Genomic DNA, 26,740 nt, shown 5'->3' with positions numbered 1-26,740 from the left:
CATTTTTTGATGAAAAACAGGGGTTGAAATTTTCAAAAATAATACTTTCTTAGTTTAAAATTCGTCGAAATTTATTGATAACCATCTTAATATGACCTTAAACATTTGTCCAAAATAAATGTATACGACCACGTATTAGTGCAAGGGAATAAAATTGGTGTTTGAAGATCAAAAATACATAATTGCATAACTGCCTTTGTAGGAATAATATGAAATTCGTTAATAGTGTATACATTAAGTTAAAAACATTAAAAATATTTTCGCTGCATGGAATATGAGTAAATGTTGATTCGATCTTTTTTTTTTTTTAATATTGGCGAACATATATGATGTTATGTGGCTACATTAAGTTCTTAAAATGTTCCAGGAGTTTATACACAATTTAGGCTGTGCTGAAAAGGATTTTTTTTTTTAAATACAGATTAAAATATAAAGTAGCTTGGCATCTGGGTTGTAGCCGCGTCTTTGGCGAATAATTCACCGACGTTTCGGTTTGACATTGCAGTCGCCATAATCAGGGTGCAGTTATCTAGTCAGTAGGTAACTGCTCCCTGATGATGGCGACTGCAATGTTGACCGAAACGTCGGTGAATTAATCGCCAAGGACGCGGCCACAACCCAGAAGCCAAGCTACTTCAGACAATGGCCGTGAAAGGCTGCGAACATTATCAGGTTAAAATATGTATGTAAAAATTACCGCGTATTGTTTAACCAGGTATTCATAGACTCCCTGTTATAACTGGAAGCGATGGAAGCGTTGCGCTGTAAGTCTCCAGTCTCTTGTAAGGCTGGACAGCCTGGCGGAATGGATGAACGGTGTACCGAAATCTCTCTCTACAAGTTTGACTTCCGGAGCGTCTTGGCAAGCCTCTGCTCTGTCTTTGAGACGAGTAGCTCCCTCGGTTAACATCCCCCTCCCCCATGCCCATTACACATTCAACCCTCTTTTAAACAAAACTTTCCCCTTCTCTCTCCTTTTCACGTTCTCCGCCGTGCAAGAAACGTACCATTCACCGACCTGCGAGTCACAAGCCAGAATATCCGCGATCGTGCATCTGCGGATATACAGCGTGTTCTATAACTCAACGTCGAGCCGAGAACTGTTGATAGGCCAATCAGTCACGGTTCTTAATATAAAAAAATTTAAAAATGTAATTTTTGAGTTATGAGTTTTATATCCCATTCTGCACCTTATTATTAGATACCGTGACTAAAATGTTTGGTACGCAATTATAAATAACGAGACTACTTTGGGGTTGCTGTTGAAGGGGGGGGGGATTATTTGCGCGGCTAATGCGGCAACACTATTTTTGACTATTCACACTAAAAAACATTTGCTGACTTAGCATGTTATTTGCTTTGAGTAGCCATTTTTTTTAAATAACTTGCTAAGTTATTAAAGTATTTTTTTGCAGTATGACTGGACAAATTTGCGTGATTAAAAATATTTTACAGCATATATATTCCAAACATATATTTTTTCCTTAAATGTATAGTATGTTTGTTTTTATTTTGAATTGTTATAATAGTAGGGTTAAGGTTGCTTAAAAAAAATATTTAGTGACAGTATTAATTTTATGCAACGTGGTGATTTAAAAACTTTTGAAAATTTGTCTATAACTTGAAAGCTACTACACTTTTTTATTTTTGTTTTTTAAATTCAGAACCGTAACTGGTCCTATCAAGTCGACTCTACGTTAAGTTATGTTACACGCTGTTTATATATTTTCTGCCGTTTTAAAAGTAAATGGTAAATCACTTTGGTAAGATATGTTACATAAAAAAATCCTTTGCGTAAATTCGTTCTTTATTGTTATTTTTGGGTAGGGTTGGTGTATCTTAGGACATAATGTTCGGGACTGAACGTTAGGCTCTATGAACGTTAGGCTTCCCTCGTACAGTTCACGTGTAGGAGCATATATTTATCGCGAAACGATTTAGAGACTTAGCTGAGAATTAAAACACTGAAGCATTGTTTGTCTACAGTGTTTTGTCGAGTTTCATGCAGGTACAATTCAACTGTCAGCGCACCAATCACAATAATTCAGTGTCCGAAGCGATCGCGCCGTGGATGGCTCGGTCAGATAAGGTAATGGCTTTTCTTGTAGACGCCCGCCAATTACAATAAAGAAACATCTGGGGCAGGTATACCTAATCGCAGTATACTCGAGCGTTCAGATTTTCCCGCGAAAAATGCTTGCTTTATTCTTGCGCTGTTGAATCAAACTCGCCTGAGACGAATGCCCTGGTACTTCGGGTTCCACGCGCGTATTTGCCTTCTCATTCCATTGTGAATTATGAGTAGAAGATAGTCTAGTGTACATTAGTAGGGGCAGGCATTTTTCGCGAATTAATATGAGCGCCTATTAGACTGCAACAAAGTATACGCGTACCAGTGGTTTCTTTCTTGTGATTGGCGGCCGTCTGCGAGATAAGTTGTTGTCTTATTTGACCGGGCCAATCAGGACATGTTTGATTCCGCACTGACCCACCGTGACTGGTGTTGTAAAAATCTGCATCGACCTTAAATAAAATCACCCAATTAAGAAACACAGACGATGCTACAGTTTTTTTTTAAATTTCATCTAGTCTCGGAATCTTTTCGCGAAATATGCATGCCCCTATACATTAGGCGAATGAAATCAACATCAATCACGCTAATGAAATCAACATGATTTTTTCTACACTCTGTTCGAGACAAGTTGAGACTTTTTTTTTTAACAGTTCCTTCACAGAACACTGAACGTTGCAAGGTGATAAACAAAACAAACACAGATTCATGTAGTGCCATACTAGCTTATCGTATATCAATAGTTATTTTGTTATTTCACAAAGTTGTTCGTCAGTCAACGAATGGATGTTCCTTGCAACACCTGTCAACAAATCTCACCTTATGACGAGCAGTGTGTATCTTCATAAAAATGTATGCAAAAAAATAAACCCCCAGTGTTTCTAATCTTCCGATTTTTTTCTTTGTTTATGCTTTAATCTACGTAATCACGCGAATATTTTGTTTTAGTTTACTTGAGACTGTCAGCAAGATTTCGATGTTGCTGATTAAAATGTCAAAACGTCACTGATTAGTTCGAATTATCAAATGAATGAATTTGGGTTAACATTCTTTTCTACGTCGCGGTCAATAGAGGTTGCTTATGAGAATATGGAGCATCAATTGAATGCAACGATGGAAACGCGAGTGCCCCGAGGGAAAAAAAAACTCGAACTTTCCACATGCAAAACAGATCTCTAGGGTAACGGAACTCAGGTCACCTTGGTGGGAGACGAGTTACTTGACTACTCAGCCTCCTTTGGCCTCGATTACTAGCAGAATCCAGTTTAAAACACAAATTGTGTAAGCATGTGCTTCAAACCATCGTTACACACACACACATACACACACACACCTAGCCCTGCATTGCTCCGAACAAATTAATGGGTTTATTGCGTTGTGTAAAATCCTTTTAAGTTTACTGCGAGCTGAGGGAAGTTCTTTATTATGTTGTGGCCATATATTTAAATAAAGGCTTAATTATTGATTTAGTGCCAAATTAAACCAGCAAATTTTCTGTTTTGCCCAACAACACTTGTACACCACTAAACATAAATAAATAAATGGTTTACACCGCCTAGAATCCTGGGTAAGTGTGTCACCAACAGTTAGTGTACAGGTATACCCAAAACAGAGACAGAAATCTGGAAATCATACACATCACACTTGCAGGATGACTAAGAGGAGCACAACATTGTATTATTTGTAGTGTATGTTTGTAGTAATTTGTAGCTTCAACGTAAGTTAAGCCAATAAGTAAAATCCACCTCAGCTTTAATTTACGGTCATGTCTCGGAGTGATGCAGCAAGTTCGGTTAAATGCGAACCGAATTAATGGCTGTACATTGTTAGCAGGCTTCTGCTGCTATTGTGTGAACCGGCTAGGCTTCATGGTTTGCGAGCCGCTTCAAAGTTGCAGACCTATCCTCCGACGTTTCCGTTGACACTGCAGTTGCCGTCTGAAAGGAGGTGGTTTACTTTGCGATCGTTCCGGATGCACGGATGTTGTGGCCTTACTGAAGGTTCACTGTGTATTACTTTACTCAAGAGCCCGGTATGTCACTGTGAAAGGTTCTGTACACGCTTACTCCGAGTCTGTGTACAAGCAGCTGTGGGTCTTTCTGTAGAATGGTTTTTTGCCAAAAGCTTTCACCCGTGGCCAGCGCACAACCAAGGTGAGTGGAGTTTCAGACTACGTGAATTAAATGTTAGGGTGTTCCAAATTCTACTGGGTAGGCTTTTGTGCTGTGAAAACATGTGTCACTATACCCACAGCTTCAGCAATATATTATTCTATGCTATTTTCATGTTAATTTATGTTGTAGTCCAGTGATTCATTTCTTATTTTTATTTTTATATCGGCTTGGATATTTACAATTATGTGGCCCTAAGGACGTTAAGGTGGTATTATTCTAAATTGTTTTGCTTCTAATGCTTCTTTTTTTACACATAAATTTAAATAAATGTTTTATGGATGAACTTAATTGCACATGTTTAGACTATGTGTGACCCAGCATGTACTGAAATCATGACATCATGTGATCCTACATATATGAATTAATGGTTTATATGTAGCCTTCGTCTTGAAAAAAATTATTTTTAGTATATCATTCAAAAATAAATAAAAACGAGGTTTTCTCAAAAAAACTTTAAGTTTTAAAGGATTGAATTGAAGTGACTGTGCTCAGCGATACTCTAATTTTACTTATTAACCATCATTTGTAGCCCTTTTCACAACAATCCAATAAGTAAAATTTCACAAGTTTGTTAAAATATACAATTAGTGTTTCACAATACAACTCTTGTAAATTAAAAATAAAAGCGAATTTTGATAAGTTTACAAGTGATTTACTTATAGGCGAATAAAAAAAACCTGGATTATTGAAATTGTAGAATACGTTATTATAGGTGACACTTTTTGTTTACTACTTATTTTCTACCTACCTCTAAAGTTAGGTAGTTACATTTATAAGTTAACTTATAATTCTTCTGGAAAGATGGTGTGGCCTACTACTTAAATCATCTCTACAATTGAAGTATAATCATAAGCAAATCTACACAGAAATTAATCAGTACAGCAATGGCAGTTACCAGTACGTTAATTAATTGGCTTATGTGGACACATTTTGTTAGGTACAAGAGTGGTTATGTTACCAAATAAGTTTGTGCTTTACAAGTGTACAAACCACAATTAATTGTCTCAACAGCTGAAACTTTTAATACTTAGTGACATACTTATGAAATTTATGTGTGTACGTCTGTTGGTAAAAAAAAACCTCGTGATTACGAGAGCTTATTTTTTTATTTTCTACGATTGCTGATAACGAGACTTGTGTTTGTGTTGTGTGGGACGAGTGTTGGGGTGTTGCGAATGTGTCGATGGTGCGAGGTAGAAAGTGACTTCGACGTCACAGTTCCCAACTCCGTGACATTTACCGTGGGCGTGGCTTCGAAGGGACCTTTTAATGCGGGCTTTATACTGCCGACTTTCCAGGCCCCCTTCCCCCCTTCACCCCCCCTCCTCTACCCCTCTCCATCCTTTTCCTGTTCGTTTGGCGGCCAGGTCGTTAGCTTAATGTCCCCAGCGCTGGCATTTCAGAACACCTGTTGCCGGGGCCGGCTCTACTCTTTGCAGGAGCCCTGAACTATTTTTTTATGCGGGGACCTTAATATGTTTGGGGGGGCCTTAATAACCCCAGAGGAATATTAAAAAAAAATGAACTTTTAAACAAAATTTTTAAGCCAACCTGAAACTTATTCGACGATGATTTTCTAATTTATCTTAAAAATGTTCGTACTGACTGTTTTATCACATTTGGGTTAATTTTTTATAAATTCTAACTATCAAATTCCGAACAAATAAGGGACTATATATTTTGAAAGTTTTTCTAATGATTTCTCGTGAAATCATTATAACTCAATTGAAATCGATAAAGGTATTGAACCAGCACTTTAAATAATTTGGTAATAACAATTTAATTCTTTCTTTTACCAATCATGTTTATTAGTTTTAGACATAAAAGTAGACAAATGTAGGAAAATAAAAAACGAAAAGCCGTTGTGAGATAATTCGAAGCGGGGCTCTGAGTGTGCCCCGCCTTGTACTGCTTGTGCATTGGACTTCCGGCTGGTCGTGAGTTGCTCGAGTATTACCTATGACTCTGGTATGTTGTCCAGATTTTTGAAGACATTTTTTTTTCGAGTAGTGTTTTAGTGCGTAGTCGGACACTCTGTAAAACGGCGTATGGAAGGTTCTGTTTGAACTAGTACTCTGTTATCCGGGGATCTTCGTCACTAGTACACTGTTATCCAGGGATGCTAATAAATTTGCAGCTATCTTCTTTAATGTACGGACACTGAGAATGAATATATTTTTTGTATTAAAAATCTCCTAAAAAAAAACTCTACTTTTGTCCACGTGTTGGTTTATCTTTGTTTAGAACGAAACATACAAATTGGAAATAAAAATAAGGCGTAGTTTCTAAGAAGATTCAGTTATTTGAAATTACGAAGACCTCTTAGTTTGTTTGAGTTAAATTATTCGTTGAAAAGTTCGTAAATTTTCTGTATTTTATAACTGTGCAGAGCTATAGCGATGATGGAGACTAGATTATCTTTATTAATTATAGAAAACTGTAAAATATATAATTATTTAATGACCACGGAAATATGTAATTTTTAGTCATAATTATTATTATTTAAGGTCTATGGCTGTACAAATATTTTCAGCATATTTTTACGACGGGGCCTAGCGACGACGAGGCACGCCAGCTTGCGGGAGGGACGTGATGCAGGTAGCCCCCGCCCGCCCGCCCTCTCCTATCCTACCCGCATGATAATACGATTATCACGGTACCCCGATCTACCTCCATCGAGGGTTCGGCATGTTTCCAGAGCCCAATCTGTGTGAAGTGGCGTAACTAGGACGCCGTTGTTCTTGGAGCTTCGAGAGTTACGTCGGGGATTCTGATGACGCGACACTTCCAAATGGCTGCGGGACCTTTCCAGAGCGAGTCTGAGATGTATATAAACGGCGAGGGCGGCCTGCGAGATGGGTTGATTGATGTGAAGAGGGTTACCGACCCCTTGGCGAGCGATAGTGGACGACGAGCGACGGGCTTCGTGCTCAAGACTGGTGCATCGGGGACCGAAGCATCCGGGACTGTGGTGGGTGTGCGTCGGACGAGAGAGTAGCTTGGAACAGAGATGCGCGGTGAGGTATGAGCAGCAGTGAGAGCCACCGTAGAGCTGAGCTCCTGTGGGAAGCTTAATAAAAGAGTGATTAATTTATGGCCGGACAATCAATTGTTATTATTTAACAGTGTAAATATTAATAAATTACACTGTACTTAATTAACTGGGATGTCCTTACCGGACCTGTGTTTTCCACTCGTTACAAAACGTTTGGAAGTGTTTCCCATCGCGCTGTATTGCTTCATTGCTCCAGTGTGCCGAATACGTGGCTCCAAATAGGAAAGTTTTCGAAAACAAAACATGATGCACAGCCAGTTTGGCGTAATCCATGCTTATACTACTTCCGGGCAATAACAGACGATCAGCTGTTTTAACGTTAATTTTTTGTGTTGTTTTCTTGTTGTGTTTACTAGCGTTTAGTTGGAATGGTCACGGAAGGGAATTTACATTTACCATGATTTTTTCGCGTGTTTTTTTGTTTTTCTTGCGTTGGCAAGTCTAATGCCAGTTGGAAATTGCCGATTGGCGTCGAGGTTTTTGTTGCTTCAGAAGTGTTTCGTTCGGGAGAGTTGAGTACACTGTTGAAAAAATTCCCACTTTTCATTTTCAACTATCTGAACATTTTTGTAAAATTACTGACATATTCGTAAATGTACAGGCACACTGATCTGGCTTACTTTGTTCGTTTGTTGTGATAGGAATATGCACATGCGTTTAAGGGCCCCTGCCACCATGCTCTTTACCGTTGTGCTACAGACATAACCTAAATCAACGAGACGTTACATCATAAATGTAATGCAGCTAGTTTAATCAAGAATTCTTATAGTTGTGATTATTTCAATTTTTTTTTAATTACTCAAGTTTACAAAATATATTCCAGGGTAGTTTCACAATGACAAAGATTCATTTGACACACCAGTATTTTTGGTACGTATCCCGATGTTCAAAAATGCAAAAAAAATATACGTATGCATGAGCCCGCTATGTTGACAGCTGCGGTTCGTGGGTAAAGCAGAAAATAACGCTATTTCCCAGCATTCAAGAGTAGATGTTCCTTCTCCGTCCGCAGTTGCTCGGAGCTACGGCAAGTAGGTGGGAGTCTTTATTTATGTCGGCTTCTCTCTCTTTTTTTATTTTTTATTTATAGATAACCGATACTGGCGGAAGACTGGCTGTCGTGGGCGAGAGTCACGACAAGACGAGACTAATGCATGTAAGAGTCGAGCCCCTGGGCACAAATACGGTGTTCAGAGCTTCATTAAACAAAAACACTCGATTTTAAAACTGTTTTAAAATATACTAGTGGTGTCCGTTTACGATAATCATTAGAGAATACACTGCTCAAGGGACTTGCATTATACCTCTCTACCTTCGTTTTACCCATGCTGCGCCAGTCCACGTTCTTGCGCGCTAGAACCAACCAGCGAGCATCTCACTTGGGCGAGTGTTAGTGAAGCGGGATGATAGGTGCGACGCTCGTTGGTGTTTCTAGCGCGGTATCGCCTCTAAGCGCAAGGCTGGCAACTGGCGTGCAGTCTTCTCTTCGTGCGTTTGACAACTGTGAAATTCGAGCGGTGACCGTAACATTATATAGCCGAGAAATGAAGATAAAAGTATAATGCAAGTCCCTTAAGTGCTGTCAAGAATCCGTACCGGTTGTTTTACACCTAAAAATTTCTCTGAAAATACGCTTTTTAGACATTTTAACTCTTATAAAAATGCAGTTTAAAAACTTATTCCGAAATCGAAAGCACTTTTCGGCCCTCAGCGAATTCTTAAATGCTTTTCGTAAACAGACCCCTCTCTAATATCTTGAGTAGTTTTGAAATCGCGTGGTTGCTTCTGAAGCCCTGCGCACCGTATGTGTGCCCGGGCAGGCGGGGGTCTTAACTCTGATGGGAGATGAGAGTAGTCTCCAAACCACTCGGTACAGACCTGATGCTCATACATATGAGTCGTGTCGGGTACGATCCTCGCCACAGCAGCGTGAACCGTTAGGTCGGGTTTATAAACAACGCAACACGCATCCATCGCAAGAAAATCACACCATTTTATGAAGCACGCAAGTCGCAATCAATAATTATTTAAAATTGTAAAACAGTAGAACAACAAATTGATGGTTGATATTAATCATGAACACAATTAAGTTGTCAATAATTTGGTTTAAAAGTTTTATTTACTGCCACCGTGTGTACGTTTAAGTGAAAACATTGTGTATTTATTGAACAGAACATCGTAGGCTTCAAATTAAAAAAAGTCTTGAGTTTTCGGAACACTTATTTTCCAATATGGCCGTCGAAAACGCAAGAAAATTGGAAGTTTAGCAATACTTTCATTGCGTTATTGTGCCTTGCGGAGTCTGGAAAGTGGTTGCTGAACATTTGCGTCTTCCGTATTTGCGTTATTGCTTAATTTACAAACTAGGCCTTAGCGATCGCGGTCACTCATGACCTTTACTTAATTTGTAAATACGCAAACTCACGTGACTCCTGGCCAAAAAAAAAAAATTGTCCATGGTATAAACTTTCTTCTCCCTTCGTGCCTTTTCGAGGGACAACTTATAAGTCGAAGTACATCGTAGCTTTTACTTGATGATCCATATGGACAGGTATTTTTCTTCTAGTGTTAAAAGGGGGGGGGGGGAGAGAGAGAGAGAGAGTCAAAGTTCAATAGACTACAGTAAAGTATACCCGCAGCAGCGGTTTCTTCGTTGTAATTGGCGGCCGTCTGCAAGATAAGCCATTGCTTTATCTAACCAGGCCTTTGGACTGCGTTTGCTTCCGCACAACATTGTTGTGATTGGTGTTCCTTAATGAAACTCGACTAATCACGAAACACAGACGATGCTTCAGCTTTTTTAAAAAACATATTCGGTGAAATGTTTCGCGAAAAAAAAAATACATTGCGCTTAAAAGATTCAATGTTTGGAATTGAGGAAAAAAGATTTGTTTTTGTTTTGTTTTAAAATATGTATATTCATTAGGGCCATTCATTTTTCGCAAAACGATTTCGATACTAGCTAAGTTCCTCTCAGATACGTGTCTACTGTCCACACACAAATAACAGCCATTCAGTGCGGAAGCAAGCGTGTTCTGAATGACCCGGTCAAATAGAGCAATGTCTACTTGCAGACGTTCGCCAATCACAAGGAAGAATCTGCTGGCGTGGACATAACCTTATTTCAGTCTGAGAGCGTTAAAATCTTTTCGCGTAAAATACTTGCCCCTAACTTTTACTGTCATTTATAACAGTGTATCTTCTGTACTGTATAGCTCCACTTAATGGAGGGAAAAAAAATGGGAGGGGATGAAGAAACCATAGATAAAAAGTGTAGTAATGTAGCACGACGTTCTTCAACGATGATTTCTGGCGCATTTTCCCAGTAGAAAGTGGCTGACTTTCGACGATATCCCCCTTCCCTTTTCACCCCTGTCCCATTAACAGTGGGTTTGACTGAATAAAAAATCTACTGCTCGCAAGTCATTGTTCCATGCTCTGGTCTGGAGATGAAAAGAGCTGGTGACGGGGAAAGATGGGAGGGAAACGAAAGGGTTGAAAAAAAAAGGGGGGTGTTAAGTCTTGGTGATGGAATGCTGCCAGCTTGTTATGCGTATTTTTGAACGGAGTATTTTCTACCCCTTACATGCAGCAGTTAACACTTGCAGTGCATTCTAGCTGACGTAGTCTGTTCGGAATTTACTTTCGACAACAACAGCACAGAATGAAGACTAGACTGATCTGTAACGCCACCTGGAATATCGTGAACATAAGCTGCATCCGGATACTATACTAATAGATCCCTTAGCTTAAGGGATGCACTAAAAGTACATCATAGTGGACGCGGCCATCTTGCGCTGCTTTCGAATTGTGACAAGGAATGGATGTCCATGCATTCCTACATACATCCACTAAAATATAATTTTCTATGCGTCCCTATATCCATTAGCTTCGGAATCGCATTTGATTTGGTTTTCATATAATTTTGCTTCAGATTTTTGTCGTACGATTTGTATAAAACGTTATAACCGTAAGTTGTAACTCAAATAGAGACAAATAAAAACATTAAAAATTACCGAAAGGTGAACTTAAACTTACAAAGGTATTTAATGCTAATTATAAGTATTATTAATATTTTGATATTTATAAAAATTTTATTATGATCGCTATCATTTATAACATCCACGCCACATTAAATCATTTAACTCAGTCGTTATTTCATTTTGCTGATATTCGTAGATATCACGAGTCAAAAAAATGTTGCGTGCACGTCAGTATGAGCAATTGTCAACAGGTGGTGCTAACAGTAAAAGTCTTCAGACAACGTCCGTCCATTCGAAATGCGTCCTCTACATTGTGGCTGCATTTGCTAAGGAATGTAAGGCTGTGTGTGCTATGGACGCATCTCTATGTATTAGGATGCAGCCATGACCTTTGACAAGCAGGGACGTAGCGAGGGAATTGGTCCGGGGAGCTGGACCCTCCCTTTCAGGATTTCAAAGAAACAAATCAAGCGAAGACAGAATGTGTAAATTAAAGCAACTTAGCTACAAGTGACAAAGAGATTTTTTTTGGAAGGATTATCGTAATGCTTAGTGGGCTACAAACATGTATTTCCTCCACATTATATCACGACGTATACGCCATATACAGAAGCGGCAGCAATTTACGGTTTGCACACGTGTTACTAGTGTAAGGAAATCTTTCATCTAGACTTGACATGTTTGTTTCATGTATTTGATAACATTAATATTTTTGTATGTATGACTTGTTTAAACGAAATAAAACAATTTAACTAAAAACAATTCAATAAAACTCCAATTAAAAAATGTTTGGTGTATTCTTTTTTCAAGAAAAATCATTACTTAATTTTGTATGTGTAAACGTTCTCTTGCCAGGTAATATATTGTGACAATCAATTTTCTTTTAAAATCCAAATAAAAAGAAAACACGCTCGTAGAAAAAGAAGCAGTGGTCATACTGGACGCCCTCCGTCGCAAAATCGTGGCCACGCCGTCTCGAGCCAAAAAGAAAACTTTTGACAGCTGCGGCGAATTTGTTTCGTGCGGCGACTCACGTGTGAGTGCGAGGCACGCACTGCTTTCGAGAAGTGTCGAGATTCGAGACGAGTGGCACTGCACAGACTGCGAGTGCATGCGAGTGCATGCGAGTGCATGCGAGTGCTCCCAGCAGTTGTCTCGGAGGGCCTGACGTCAGGGCTGGCTCAGACCAGGGTGTTCACAAGGGAAAAAATATTTCGTACCAACTTTGGCGAGAAAAAAGTACTAGATTTGAAAAAAAAAATAGTACTAAAATATAATTTGTTATGGTTTTTAACAATTTAGGAAGTTATGACATTGCAATGCTCAAACTTAAATATCACACCACACACACATACATTCCATAGTTTTTTAAAATAATCACGCTTAATAATAAATCATATTGGAGTTACTATAATATTTTTATAATTGGAATTCGTTTCTATTTAAGTACACTTATTTCGTTATAAATGGGTTCTTTTGCTAATTTTTGATGGTTTTCTTCTTCATTTTACTTATCTAAGTACTTTTGGGTACAAATAATTTCATTTCTATTGTATCGAGTGATTTTGTTGATGTATTAGGTTTCCGACTCATTTCGTTATATGTGGATTTATTTCATTTCCATTGGTAACGATTATGATTATTTCGGTTATTTCACATTATATTGTTCAAAAAAAAATTCCAAACATTTGAGTCCTTTCCTTGATTTATTTCGTTAGAATACATGCATTTAATAATTGGAATTAGGATATATTGAAGTACACTTATTTCGTTATAAATGGGTTAATTTGATGCTTTTTGATGTTTTTCTACTTCATTTTATTTATTTAAATTCTTTTGGGTATGTGCTAGATCTTAGCGTAAATGTGCTAGACCACTAAAAAAGTTACAAAAGTGCTAGATCTATAGAGCATCCCACTCTTAGATTGCAGTGTGGAAGTAAATGGGCGCATTCTCTCTCTCTCTCTAACACACGCCGATTGCCGTTAGCACTGTCCTTGTTTCTTCGTGCGTTGTTGCCAAATATAAAACGAAATTTAAAATTTTAATTTTTGGACCAAGCTTTTTTTCATAGTGTATAGAATCAAAATACGCATCAGGCAATGCTTATTTTGAATACTTAACAATATTTTAAGTGTCCGAAAAAATTAAAAAACATAACTTATTCGCTGCGAACTGTTTTGAAGTATTCCGATATGTTTCACATCAAAAAAAGAAAACCTATATGTGTATTTCATTCAGATTTTTTTTATTAGTAAATTAATGCCTTAGGACGCCACCGAACAAATGTTAAGACAAAAACTGTACAGGTTTCACTTAAATAATTTTTTTAATATATTGAAATGCATTTTCTCACAACCTGACACATCAAAAAGTTGACCCGCGGAAAACATTTTTTCTGTTAAAGATAGATGGGGGACGAAAGCGAGAAAAATGTTCACAATGAATTGAATTAGTTTTTAAAAGCAGCCCCATCTCAATTGCTTCTACAGTTTCCGTGGAAATAGCTGTTAAAGATGTGTCTTATCAGTACAAGAGCGCGCGCTGCCGTCGTAAGAGGAAACAGGGTCGTGTGTTTAGATAAGTGGGGTTCTGTCCTACAAGCAATTTCAAATACATGGCTTCCTTAGTCAACAAAAAATATTATAATCGATTCTTGAACATAATATGTAAAATGTATGAAATAAATACGAAGGAATTCAATAGCGATCATGGTACAAAATTTTGAATTATTTTTCTATCCTCAACACCAAGCATCTTATCAAACATTGTTTTAGACAAAGTTTTGGAAAATAACTATGATATTATTACAAACAATTTAAACAGATTTGATAAGGTGTTTACTAAGGCGGTTACGTTTTTTTGTCCGGTGAAATTTTTTTTCGAACCCATGCAGTTATGGCTGGTCGTATCAAAAATGTATTTAGAAAACATTTTTCGGCATTAGGTAATCCGAGTTATCATACGTTAAAACGGATTCGATATTATTAATATTATGGGAGTTGTTGCGATTTTTCTGTTTTTCAAAAAATCTTCCCCATTTCGAACCAATTGTTCGGATTTTTCCCATAACTTACTCGACCGAGAATTTCCATTACCGTATTTTATTTATAATTTTGGACATGCCTTGTCCAAAAATACGGCATTTATCGGGCCCATGAAAATGCGATATATATAAATATATATATAATTATATATATATGGGATTTTTAGAACAGAAAAGAAAACTATAACAAATTTTCGTCTACAATAGGTAGTTTTTATTTGAAATTTACGTAAAAGTGGCATTATTACAAATTTATATGTGTAATAGTATAAAATATTATAAATTACGATATGATATCTTAAAATGCTTCTTGTTCGATCCAAATTACCTAGACACGCATCTCCTGAAATTCGTAATGTGTTAGAGATTTGGCAACAGCGCGCGCCATAAGCCGTGTACTGCAATCTAAGAGTGGGACGGGCTATAGTACGCAAGTACTATCTGTGGACACCCTGGCGCAGACGCGTGGATGAGCGCGCGCCCGCCCATCCCGGTGGAATGCCAACAAAGGCGGGAACGTAACGGTGAGGTGGGAGCCGCCGACTCCGAAGCCTTGTTCCGTTACTGCACCACTCGTGCGATACCGGCGCGCGGTCCGAAGCGCAAGCCATTCATGGACGTGCTATGTCGGGGTTTGTGCACTATCCTGCGTAGTTAATCTTGAATGGGTTGTGCTATGTTTCGCACCAAATGAAATATATTGCCCAATCGGGAAAATACTGCCCAGTGTTTTGGTAACATTGCGCAATATCCCGTCGCTCCCGTCAGTTGCTATTAACAGGTGGTGGCAGACAAAACGGCGGAGAAGTTTATTTTGGAATTTATCGATGTGTGCTATGGAATTCCGGCTCTCTGGGACGTAAAGAGCAAAATGTGTTCTTTTATCTGACTAGAAAACACTGTTCAGTCCATTTCCTTCCATTAAGTTTCTTCTTCTTTTGTGACAGTTTCGCCCACGGCGATCAAATTGCAGCAAAGTTCACCACACGAAATACTGGCAGGGACTGGCCGATTATATTGTACCGTCTAGGGGCGTCTCTCAGTATTATTGGGCAATATTTTGCACACTAATATTGCACAAAAGTATTATTGACATTCACTGTGCGAACAAGTAAAAAAAGTTAGGCAAGCCTTTTAATACGAAATACGCCTGCATCATTAAAACAAATACTAATGCGAAAACGCAAGCAGAAACTCAAGAAGTTTAAAGCTGACCAATACTTGCGTTACTTTTATGCGTCTTGCGTAATTCATAAGCAGGTATTTTAAAATGTGGTTATATTAAATTTTTTTTGCGTCCTCCGCATCTTGCCTTTTTTGCGTTTTTTTTCGTCGCAGGAAGTTGGTTATATTGAGGTTATCGAGTCGATGAATTGGCGGTCCAATTGTGAACGTGAGATGTGCAGGTTGTAGGCCCCACCATGACCCAACGGTCAGTTCGCCCATCAAGGTGATCCGTAATCGATTCCCCGGCGGACCATAACCCAGTACTTCGCAAGTGGGAAACGTGACGGACGTTTCCACGAGCCTGTGGGTTTTCTCGGAAGATTCTTTTGCCCATCATTATTTGCAAGTGAGTCGCCAGTTGATACTGAAGAACAAGAAAATTTGTACCCATGTTACTCCCGAGACCAGTGAACAGCATAATAGATTGCTAGAAACCGGAAAAATTCGCGGGTTAATTTCGCGATAGGTAGAGCCACGGAATTTTCGCGCATTAATTTAGTCGCAAGCTAGAATTCAAACCTCCACACTGTCGCACTGTGTTCATGATTGGACCGCAGTTATCTAGACACGCCCCTCTCTACGACCGTGAGCCAACGATATCCAGCTAGGAGAGAAGTAAGCAAATCAGGTAGTGCCAAATAACAAGGATAAAAATGTTCTCGCTAAGAAATAAACCAATGGGAAAGTAAACATGGGTCGAGCACACCTATAACTTTGAATTCTATCCTGAGGCCAGAGAAATCCGCGAAATTTCCGGGACTCTAGCGATAGGCTAAAATACTAATGGCTCACAACTCACCTGGATGACTCTGGGCCAATGAAAAACACCCAACCAAAGCTTTATCGAATCACAGGCTGCTACGATGGGACGTCTCACAAGACAGCAGCCAATGAGTGGGTGACATTTGACCGAGTGTACGTTGGACTATGGAGTTCATCCTAGAGGTCATTGAACCCGCGAATTTTTCCGGTCTCTATAGGTTGCATATTGCAAACGGAACATTTAGTGAAAAATACCTATTTCGAACGGAGTGTAACTAAACGTCAAAATAGTTGTAAGGTAGCCATTTCCGTTTCTCTTTTTCAAACTAACACAAGTGTGTAACTAAGGGATATGAACATTCGAGAGTGCGCATTGGTGCATTCGTGTATTCGTGCAAGTAACGGAATACCACGGCCTGGATGTGACCAGCTGGTATTGTCAACTGCGCGAAGACCAATACCCACTTCTCTGACTTTCGTGTCCCGTGGGCCCGTGGCGTGTACCCCGTGGTTACTGTTATTGCGGAAGTTTGTGTGCGGAACCGTTGAATCCGACCCCTCCTTTTTTTTCCATCCCCTCTCCTCTTTTTCCGCCATCTTCCTGCGGCGACATTCGTCGAGGCGGCAACTTTCTCCGAGCCTGTGCCGCGGTTCTGAGACTGGTCAAGCTGTCGAAGTTGTGGCAGGCCTGCGTCTCCAGTGGTGGTTCCCGTCCAGCCAGGGGCCTTGCTACTAGCGCTGTTCTTGTCTCCATGTGCTCTGTTTACAGATATATGCAAAGAGAAAAAAGTTATGGACACCTTTATAACTAAAAAAAAAAATTAATCAGAAAATTTACATTTTTTTTAAAGAGAAAAATGGGGAATGAGATTTGTTGGAAATACATTTTACATACATTTCATCAAGGGCATAATCTGATAATCCATTCTCGTTTCTAAGGAAATTGATCGGGAAAACCGCCAGGTTCAAACATTTTTATCACATATTTTTTTAGCACCTTTTAGTATTAAAAAAAATTGAGCTCTTATCGACCATAGAAATTAATCAATGGAATGCCTTGTTATTAATAGTGACCGACTCCTACAAATAGTTTCTCCTGTAAAATAATAATTGGCGTTTAGAGTTATATTTTTTCTTTCATAATGTTCCTATAAAAATTTAATATCTATCAATTTATGGTCTTAAAAAATCAACTAATTCGTAAAATTTCGAACGTACTAAACCCTATCATAATTATCGATGGTATACGAAATAATAATTTAAATGTCGATGGGCTGGCCAGTATCAGCCCGGCAACAGTTGCTCTGTACTGCAATCTAAGAGTGAGACACTGTAGTGCGATAACGCCTCTAAGCCCAAGGCTGTTGGACTGGCGCGCAGTCTTCGTGTCGTAACAACTGTTAAATTTGAGTGGTTATCATAGCATTAGCCTAGATAGCGGAGAAATGAAGATGAAGGTCTAATGCAAGTCCCTTGAGCGCTTTCAAGAATCTTAACCGGGTGTTTCATGACAAAATTTTATCCTGAAAGCACGCGCTTAGGCCATTTTAACTATCCTAAAAGTACAGTTTAACAACGAAATACCAGAACAGAACTACTCACCGCCCTCAGCGTATTCTTAAATGTTTTTTGTAAACAGACTTCGCTCTGTTATCTCAAGCAGTTTTTAAATCTGAAGCTCTGCACACCGTATGTGTGCCCAAGTAGGTGAGACCCTTAAAGGTTGGGCTGTTTTGAGAAGCTGAAATATTTACTTTAGTTAAAACAGTTGTAACTGTTTATGTTCTGCCCTAGACCGTTTGTATGCGAAGTTTGGTAATTGAATTATACGTGGCTGTTAAAACTAGTTAACAATTAGTGTTTTACTTAGTTGTGGTAAAATAACTTGAGTGAGATTCGATGTCCCGGTTGTTCGAATCCTTATGGGAAAGAAAGAAAGAAAAAATACAGCCTGAGCAGTAATTCGACAAAGTTATACTGCAGGTTTTGTTACGAAGAAATGAGATGAAAACATACGTACGTGAGTGCCTCCCAAAGCTTGTGTGTATGCATTTGAAATTAGAGCTGACAACTGGTTTAATTCAGTTGGTAAGGAATGTAAGAAGGGATACAGAGCGTCTGGATATTGTTTGATTGAAGGAAGTTTTACAACCACTACACATACTTGTCGACTATCGTAAAATGAATTAATTAAAAACCACGTTATTCTTCCGCGTCAGAAGAATGCATGGGGCATAATGGTGTTACCCCCTACTATTGGAATTAATGATTCCAGTTGGTTCGGTGGCCCGACTAATTTTTTTTTGTGGACAGCTAAAAAAAATTTAAAAATTAAAATTTTTCACAGACATTTCAGGGTTCCTGCAAACTGGAAGAATTTGAGGGGGGGGGGGGACCCAGGGAAAACGCAGAGAATGGAAAATGTTTATTAAAAACTTTAATAATCCAGGGAACTGAACAATGCCTTAGTTACATGACAGTATCAGTAATTTTTGATACCATATAGTATCTTGTCTTAACACCGGCTTGTGTAGGTATTTTAATCATAAATTAGTCAGTCATCAATACATAATCTTTCACTAACATTAATTGAACGCAAGGGATAGGACGGAAAACCACTGCGCATTAATTTGAAGCACGGTCAAATATTTTTAGTCTTGCGCCAGATCACTGTCAATAATGTATCGTTTCAAAGTTTGATCACTCCAAAAACATTCTTTTCCATTTTAGACTGGCAGAGTTGGTTATGTAGTGTTGATGGAGATGATAGCAGGGAAATATGTGAATTTTACAGAAAAAAGATTAATGTTGTCAATTTGGTATGTTTTGTATGTTTGTTTGAGTTCGTTTTGATAGTAATTTGTAAGTACCATGCAGTTTTCGCGGAAATATTTCCAGACCAGTGGAGTGTTTAAACTTCGTAGCATTGTCTGTGTTTCGTGGTTAGCTGGGTCACGTGTCTACTGTCAGCACACCAATCCTAGCTATCTAGTGCAAAAGCAAAACACGTTCTGAATGTCCCGGCCAAATAGCGCAATGGCTTCTCTTGCAGACGGCCGCCAATTACAGGGGAACAATCGCTAGTGCAGGCATACCTTATTGCAGTCTAAAGCTACGGCCTCGCAGGGCGCTATGCTCGCTATGTTCGCTATGTTCGCTATGTTCGCTATGTTCGCTATGTTCGCTATGTTCGCTATGTTGGCGACGTCGCCAGGTGTTAGGTTCTCGGCAATTTTTCTAAACGTCGCTGACTTTGCGCATGCGCAGATAAACAAAAACATATGTTTCCCCGCGGAATAGTACCATACTTCTGCGTTTGATTTTTATGAAGTTTACTTTCGCTCAGTATTGTGCTTTAAAATGTCAAGTCGACGGAAAAGTTAATTGAAAGTTTACGAAAATATCCCATGTTTATAGACTATATCGATGGAAGAATATAGAAAGCAGGGTATGCAGGTCAATTCATGGGGTTTTATTACAAGGGAATGCTATCAAACTGAGTTGAATTTATCTTGAAATAATCCATAAATTTGGTTTACCAAAGATGAAATTCTTCAATTTTTTTATATTAAATCTATGAACTAATTTGATGTTATTTTTACGTACTGTAAGAGCCAGCAGAATATTATCATCGTCGGAATCATCACTCGAATCCCACGGCATGCGTCTCTCCGACATTGCGAACTAGACTGTCCTCTCTGGTCACCTGGCGTAGCAAACGTAGCGAACATCGCAAACGTAGTGAACATAGAGAACATCGCGAACATAGCGAACATAGCGTGGACTCGGCTTAATGAGCAATCAGATTATTTCACGGAAAATACATGCCCCTAATACTGTGTACTGTAACTGTAAGGGCAGGTTTTTCTCGCGAAAAGATTTCCAGACTTGCTGAAAGTTAAAACACGGCAGCATCTTCTGTGTTTCGTGATTGTTTAGTTTCTTTCAGGACCATGTTTACTGTTGGCCTACTAATCACAGCTCCTGAATTGCTCGGTCAGATAACGCAATTGCTTCTCTTGCAGAACCGGCCACCAATCACAAGGAAGCAACCTCTGGCGCCTCTAACGAGTGTTCGGAATTTTTTTCGCGGAAAAAAAAATATCAAGGCTCTGGTATCCGTTATCTCTCTGGATGGACGGATGAGAAAGGTGGTTAATGTTCATATTCGGTGTGGTAAACAGTTAAGGAACGGGCAGTGTAAAAATCTTAGAAGTTTCACAGAGGTGTGGTTGCCCATCACAAGCCGGCGCGCCGGGTCTGTGCCAGCGCGTAGAGGCGAAGAGGCGTGCGAAGTGCGAGCAATTGTCGCCCTTAGCACTCGGCCGGGCTGGCGCCGGCGCTTATAACTCTGACGCGATGCGATGAGCGCGATTTTTTTTCCTAACCGCAATCACGTTCAACACTTCCGCGAAGTCAACGTGATAAGAACAGCGGACGCGACGTCATTGAATTGAATGTTTTTTTTATATAGTTGGTCAGACTGGTCGGTGTTTTTGTTTTGTTTACGAAATTTACTTGTGAAATCTCCAAAATCGTGTTCTCGCGCGGTTATGCAAGCGTTCACGCCTGTGGTGTGTTTGTTATACATGCACCTAAAGTTTGTTTGTGTTATTGAGAGGCGGGATGGTGCTTCTAGCGCGGTTTCGCCCCTAGGCGGAGGCATGAAAATGAAGGTGGTAATGCTGGTCCCTTGACAGAGAGAGCATTCTTTCCGTAAGAAGATACTTCACTGGGATATGTTGAGCAGTGTTATGGAGCTCCGCTCGCCGCGTGTTCTGCCAGTCGGCCGCGCGTCGCGCTGTTGTGCCTGCCTCCAGTCGGGAAATACCATAACGCCGAATGTCAAAATTGACCACAACGCCGACAGCTAGAAAACTGCTGTGTACCACAACGCCGAAATAACAACTGAATGAATTTGTGTGTGTTTCTTAAATGTACCGTAACGCCGAAATACCACAATCAAACCTAACCTTACCTAACCTAACCTAGCGTAATATAACCTAACCTAACTTAACCTAGCCTATCCTAGCCTAGCATAACCTAGCCTAACCTAGTCTAACCTAACCTAACCTAACATAACCTTTGTGGCAGTCCTGCAATGACATTTTTCGGCGTTAGTGTATTTCGGCGTTGTTCTACACAGCAGTTTTCTAGCTGTCGGCGTTGTGGTCAAATTGGTATTTCAGCGTTGTGGTGCGGCCCCCCTCCAGTGTAGCCCCCCCTCCACTTCACGGTGGTGGGCGCGACGTGGCGCGGTGACGCAACCTCGGGAGGCGCGGAGGCCGCAGTCGCGAGCGGACGGCCGAGAGGTGCGCGCGTGCCGGGTGTAGCGGGTGCAGCGGGTGCAGCGGGTGCAGCGGGGATGCGAGTGCGCGAGTGCGGCGTGCCATGAGGGGCAGCCAGGGAGGCGGCGGGCTGCAGCAGGAGCACTACTCCGCGCGCCAGCAGTGGGGGCAGTACTCCAGCCCGCGCCTGCGCTGGCAGACCTGGACCCTGCCGGCGGCGCCTAGACTGCCCGCGCAGCAGCAGCAGCAGCAGCAGCAGCAGCAGCAAGGCCCGCTGGTGAGGAGAGCCTTCCTTCTAGCCTGCGTGGAGTACATCACAATATCACTGGACAAAAGTCCAAAAAGATTCTTCTTGACATACGTTTAATTATATGCGATGACACTTGACATATCACTTGTATATAACCTCCAGTACAGTTTTGAAAACAAACAGTTGCCATGTTGGTACGTGTACTACAGTGAAACCCCCCTCCCCTTTTTTGGCTTCACCCCCCCCCCCCCGACTAGGATAGGACCTTACGCTCCGTCTGTATATATCCATAATCTCTGGTCCTGACCACTCCCTTCCAGGATTTAAACAAAAACGAATTAGAATAAGAAAATTACAGCTATGTAACTTAGCTGCATGAATTAACAGAGAGATTGTTTTTTGAAACCTTGTTGTAAACGTCAGTGGGCTACAATATGTATTTCCTCCCAGTTATAGTCCGACATGCCTTGTCATGTGTATTTAATGTATTAAATATCAAATGGGTTTTTTTTTTTTTTAAGGAATAAAATATGAAACACAGAAATATAAAATTTTCAGTTTTCTCAAGAAAAAATCTTTATTTAATTTTATATGTGTAAACGCTCGTGTTTAAAAAATGTCTGCTATTCTCTGAGATTATAGTTTGGCGATAAATTTTAATTTTAAATTCAGCTATAAAGGAGGCTTGCTGGACCCCTCCATCTACGGCCTTGAATCTGCACGTGTTTTACCGACACGATGACCCATCTGTTTAAGGGTGCACTTCCCTCGTTTTCAAAAAAATAACTCAATTATACTAGGTGCGTTCCAAAAGTACCGACCACTAAGCGCTGTAGCGGGTCCTCGAGACAGAGATTCCAGCCACCAGTCTGTAGCTTTATGACCTTCAGTCGAGTGAGTTTCAATTACGCCCGTGTGTGTTTACTTCCCGGTCGTCAAGGAGCAAGCGCCCTGCCACATTGCCCTGTTCATACGCGAATTTATGGCTGAGAAGATAGTACCAACACTTCCCCAGCCACCATACAGTCTAGATCTGGCTCCCTGCGGTTTTTTGAAGCTATACTTATTTAGGCGCGTTTTGAAAACAACGATGAGAGTGATTTTTTACGATACGCTCGCACCTTCAATAACATTTTCACTGGATAAAAAAAAAGCTACATACAAATAAAAATTATATACGTGCTTTTAAATTTTATACTTCAGTTATTGATTTATATTGAATACTGGTCCGTATCATTAAAACATTTTTATTGTTAATATTTTTGATAGAAATTGTGTTTATAATTTTTTTAGTATGTAGTTTTAAATGTATTTATATAAGTGAGGTTATGTTCCCATATGTATAATTAATTTACATTATAAATTATTACGTTATTATTTAATTAATTAGATTGAACATTTAGCATTTTATTAAATTTAATTATTAATTAAAATTTATCTCGATAATTTTTACCAAATTAAATAATTTTATACACTTGTTTATGTTACTATTGAATACTGAGTATTTATTTAAATTATTTAGATTTGTTTGAATTTATACGAGTCCAACAGTTTTTATAATATTACGCCAGTCCTTTTATTATTTTATTCCTATTAATTATTTGCATGCATAATAATAAATGTTAGTTTTTGTATTGCGCCATAAGTACACGCACCCATTCCTCCCTCCTCACCCCCCCCCCCCCCCTCCCAATAGCTGAAACTGCATCTCAAAGGGACTCATTTCGTGAAGAGCGCTCTGCACAGTCGTACAGAAAATTACTTTGTCCATTTCTGTTAAGAGTTTTAAGAGTGGAAAAATATCGTCGGAACCGATGTGTAGCTTTCTGAAGGCGCATACTTTGAATATGAATTTTTGAAAACCACTCATTACTTCTTACTTTCGGAACGCACCTCGTACGTATGTAGGTTTTCGTCCGTCTTGTTTAGTCATCCCATTACCCTCACCTAAACTGTTTTAACATTTCCAAAGAATGCTGGTTAAAACTTTACCCAGAGGTATTTATAAATTTACTAATTTTACTTGTTTAGAACACAGCAAACACACACACACACACACACCACTTTCTTTCTCGTACCTATCTGCCTTTGTTTACAATGGAACATAAAACATGGAAATCCAAATTTGACGTATTTTTTTTAGGAACATCCAGAAATTTTGATATTTATTTGAGCGTGTATTTAGTTCCGAAGCATGTGTATGTAGTGCAGTTGTTACAAATAAGAACTTATCGCTTGTGTGGCCAACAGTAAAACCCTCTCACACCGGCCTTAGTAAGTATAGTTGTTTCCTTGTGTAGTCAGCCGTACACCCTCATGCTTATCTTCCGCTTATGGTGGGTCCTGAGGTTTTCTATCCCTCATCTTACTTTGTATCCCCTCCTCTGTTGCTCTTAAAGCACATCTTACGGAACCCCGTCTATTTCAAGAGTCAAGTTTTGTCTTTCTTCGGGTAGTCGCTTCTTCGAAACAACGTTTCCCGCTGATAGGTTCTATGGTACCTACCCCGTAAAACTCTACAGCGACTCCTTGAAAATCCTGTGCTGACTCCGTAGTATTGTCACCTCGCTTTAACGTTCATCTTCCATCAGTGGTAAGTTCATCATTTCTACGCCCTCTTTTTCTGCGTTTTCAGGAAGGCCATATTGTCCATTACTCGACTTCCCGTGGTAGTCACCTTTCATTCTTAACGGATCTGTACTTAAAAGCCTCCAACAATTATTTTTAGTCCAATACGTTGTACCCCTTCATCGTAATTATTCTCCCGATTCCAATCTGTTTTAATGCCGGCTTTATTTTCTTTTCTTTAATGATTTTCCATCTCTATCCCAGATGTTTTTTTTATATTAATTTTTGAGATTCAAAACTACAGTATATGTGTTACTCCATACGTTTTTTCCCCAACATTTTAAAATTTATTCTATTCGTTTTACGTATGTTTTCCTTCTTCAGTGCCGTACCCACATTCTATCCATAACATGCCGAAACACGCAACTATTTGCCATGGTACTTTGTTAGCTTGACTGAGTGTGTGTCAGGTTATGTTGACAGAGTGCAGTATTTAATGCCGTGTAGAGGGATGATTTCCGTAAGATATTTCCAAGTGCACGTCGTACTTCGCGCAACTGTACTCATTTTTTGCTCGTCGATCGAGTCAGCTGTAAATTGGTTATGTTGACATGTTACATTACCCTTTGGCATTTCTTTGAGCTTGACATGTTACATTACCCTTTGGCCTTTCTTTGAGCTACGCAGATGCCGCCAACCCACGGCCCGCGAGCCATGTTCACCTCGCCGCACTAGCAGCAACGACTAAACATACCGAAATATACCAAGATAACACATTTGGGACTGGCCCCCGAACAGTACCGAACATCCGAAGTTCGTCGCTGGCTCGTGCAACTTCGCGGTTGGAATTAATATATATGTGTGTGTATGTGTGTATATGTATATATGTGTGTATATGTATATATGTGTGTATATGTATATATGTGTATGTATATATATATATAAATAACAATTTTTCAAGTTTCCATTTATTTTCGTGATTTTAGAGTATTTGGAATGTCACTAAATAACTTTTACAATGTTTAATTTTATTTATTTAACACACCACAATTAACTTACGTTTTACTTTTGCAACAGAAAAATAAGTAAAAAAAAAAATAAGCCTTGTAAGAAGCGAAGTTTTCACACGTCTGACTCTTGGTCAACGAATGTGAGGTTTTCCTAATACATTCTTACCGGATTTCAATGTAATAATTGCTGTAGTAATTTTCCATCACGATTTGAAGTTGTAGTTGTCGGTATTATTAAAACGACCGCGCGCGCGTGTGTGCGCGTATTGATGCGCAAGATTTTTCAATTTTTGTCAATGGTTGAAAGATTGGCAACCCCTGAGCTAGAGGCTGCCTTCTTGGCTAAACTACGCGGAACTACGACAGTAATCAAGAGTGTCCAGTATGTCCATTGGTCACCAATGTCACGGAAGAGAAACGAAACTGAACTCGTCACCAAAGTCACCCATATGTCCTGAAATATAACAGTATCGATGTATAAAGTTACGAAACTTTAATTTACAACAGATTTTTTTTGCTAATTTGCATTTTTTATGCTTCAAGTAGTATAGGAATGTATGTTCTGGCACTGGGTTCTGGGTGTGGATTGTGATTGTCGGTCCGCCATATTGGATTGTGACGTCACGGCGGCCATCTTGGATGGTTGTGACCTTGACCTTTGACCTTGACCTTGACCCCGACGGGCATTTTGGATCCGCCATCTTGGATCCGCCATTTTGGATGACGTCATTGTGTTCTCGAAAATTCCGGCAATGTGTTTTCCGCCATTTTGGATGATGACGTCACCGTTGCAATTTCCGTTACGGCCGCCATCTTTAACTTTTTTATTTATTATCCGATTTTAATGAAATTTTTTTTAAAATTTATTAAAAAATCCATTTAATAAAATTTTAATAAATTATTAATAAAAAATATACTTTTACGACACGGAGTCCGGAGTCCTCGGTTCGAACCCGGTGAGGGCAAGAAAAAAAATAAAAATGGCGACCGATCCTTCCCCCTAGGTGTCTGCAGGCAGACTGACCCCCACCACTTCTTACCATGTACATATACGAACTTACACCCCCCTAAAAAATTATTTTTTTCGCACATGACGACCATCCCCTCCTCTTGTTTATTTTATTATTATTTTTCTTCGTAATAACCACCCTCCTCCACCACTACTCTAGTTTTTTCCCTCCCTCCCTCAATTTACCGTCATTCGCACCCCTACCCTCCTCCTCACCCCTATTCTACCTTTTAAAGTATAAATACCGGCCGCAGGACCCGGGAGCCGTCAGTTTTTGCCTCAGTTCCTCCTCCTCCG

The 26,740-nt window shown here is 39.6% G+C and overlaps 1 protein-coding gene across 6 annotated transcripts in view; it reads left to right on the top strand.

Annotated features, from left to right (window-relative positions):
- The window catches only part of LOC134538740 (serine/threonine-protein kinase 26), a 473,430-nt gene that overhangs the window by 303,284 nt on the left and 143,406 nt on the right, over positions 1 to 26,740 (top strand). The window contains exon 1 of one of the 6 annotated variants that reach the window (XM_063380207.1): positions 21,611 to 21,883. The exons of 4 other annotated variants lie outside the window; for them this stretch is intronic. In XM_063380207.1, coding sequence (XP_063236277.1) covers positions 21,710 to 21,883 — 174 coding nt within the window. In that variant the 5' untranslated portion in view covers positions 21,611 to 21,709. Of the gene's footprint in view, positions 1 to 21,610; positions 21,884 to 26,740 lie in introns of those variants that run through there. One more of the 6 variants, XM_063380206.1, reaches the window with a different exon arrangement.

The sequence above is a fragment of the Bacillus rossius genome, chromosome 14 (assembly GCF_032445375.1).
Source record: "Bacillus rossius redtenbacheri isolate Brsri chromosome 14, Brsri_v3, whole genome shotgun sequence".
Classification (NCBI taxonomy): domain Eukaryota; kingdom Metazoa; phylum Arthropoda; class Insecta; order Phasmatodea; family Bacillidae; genus Bacillus; species Bacillus rossius.
The sequence above is the reverse complement of the archived record's forward strand: the minus strand, read 5'-3'. Positions and strand labels throughout refer to the sequence as shown.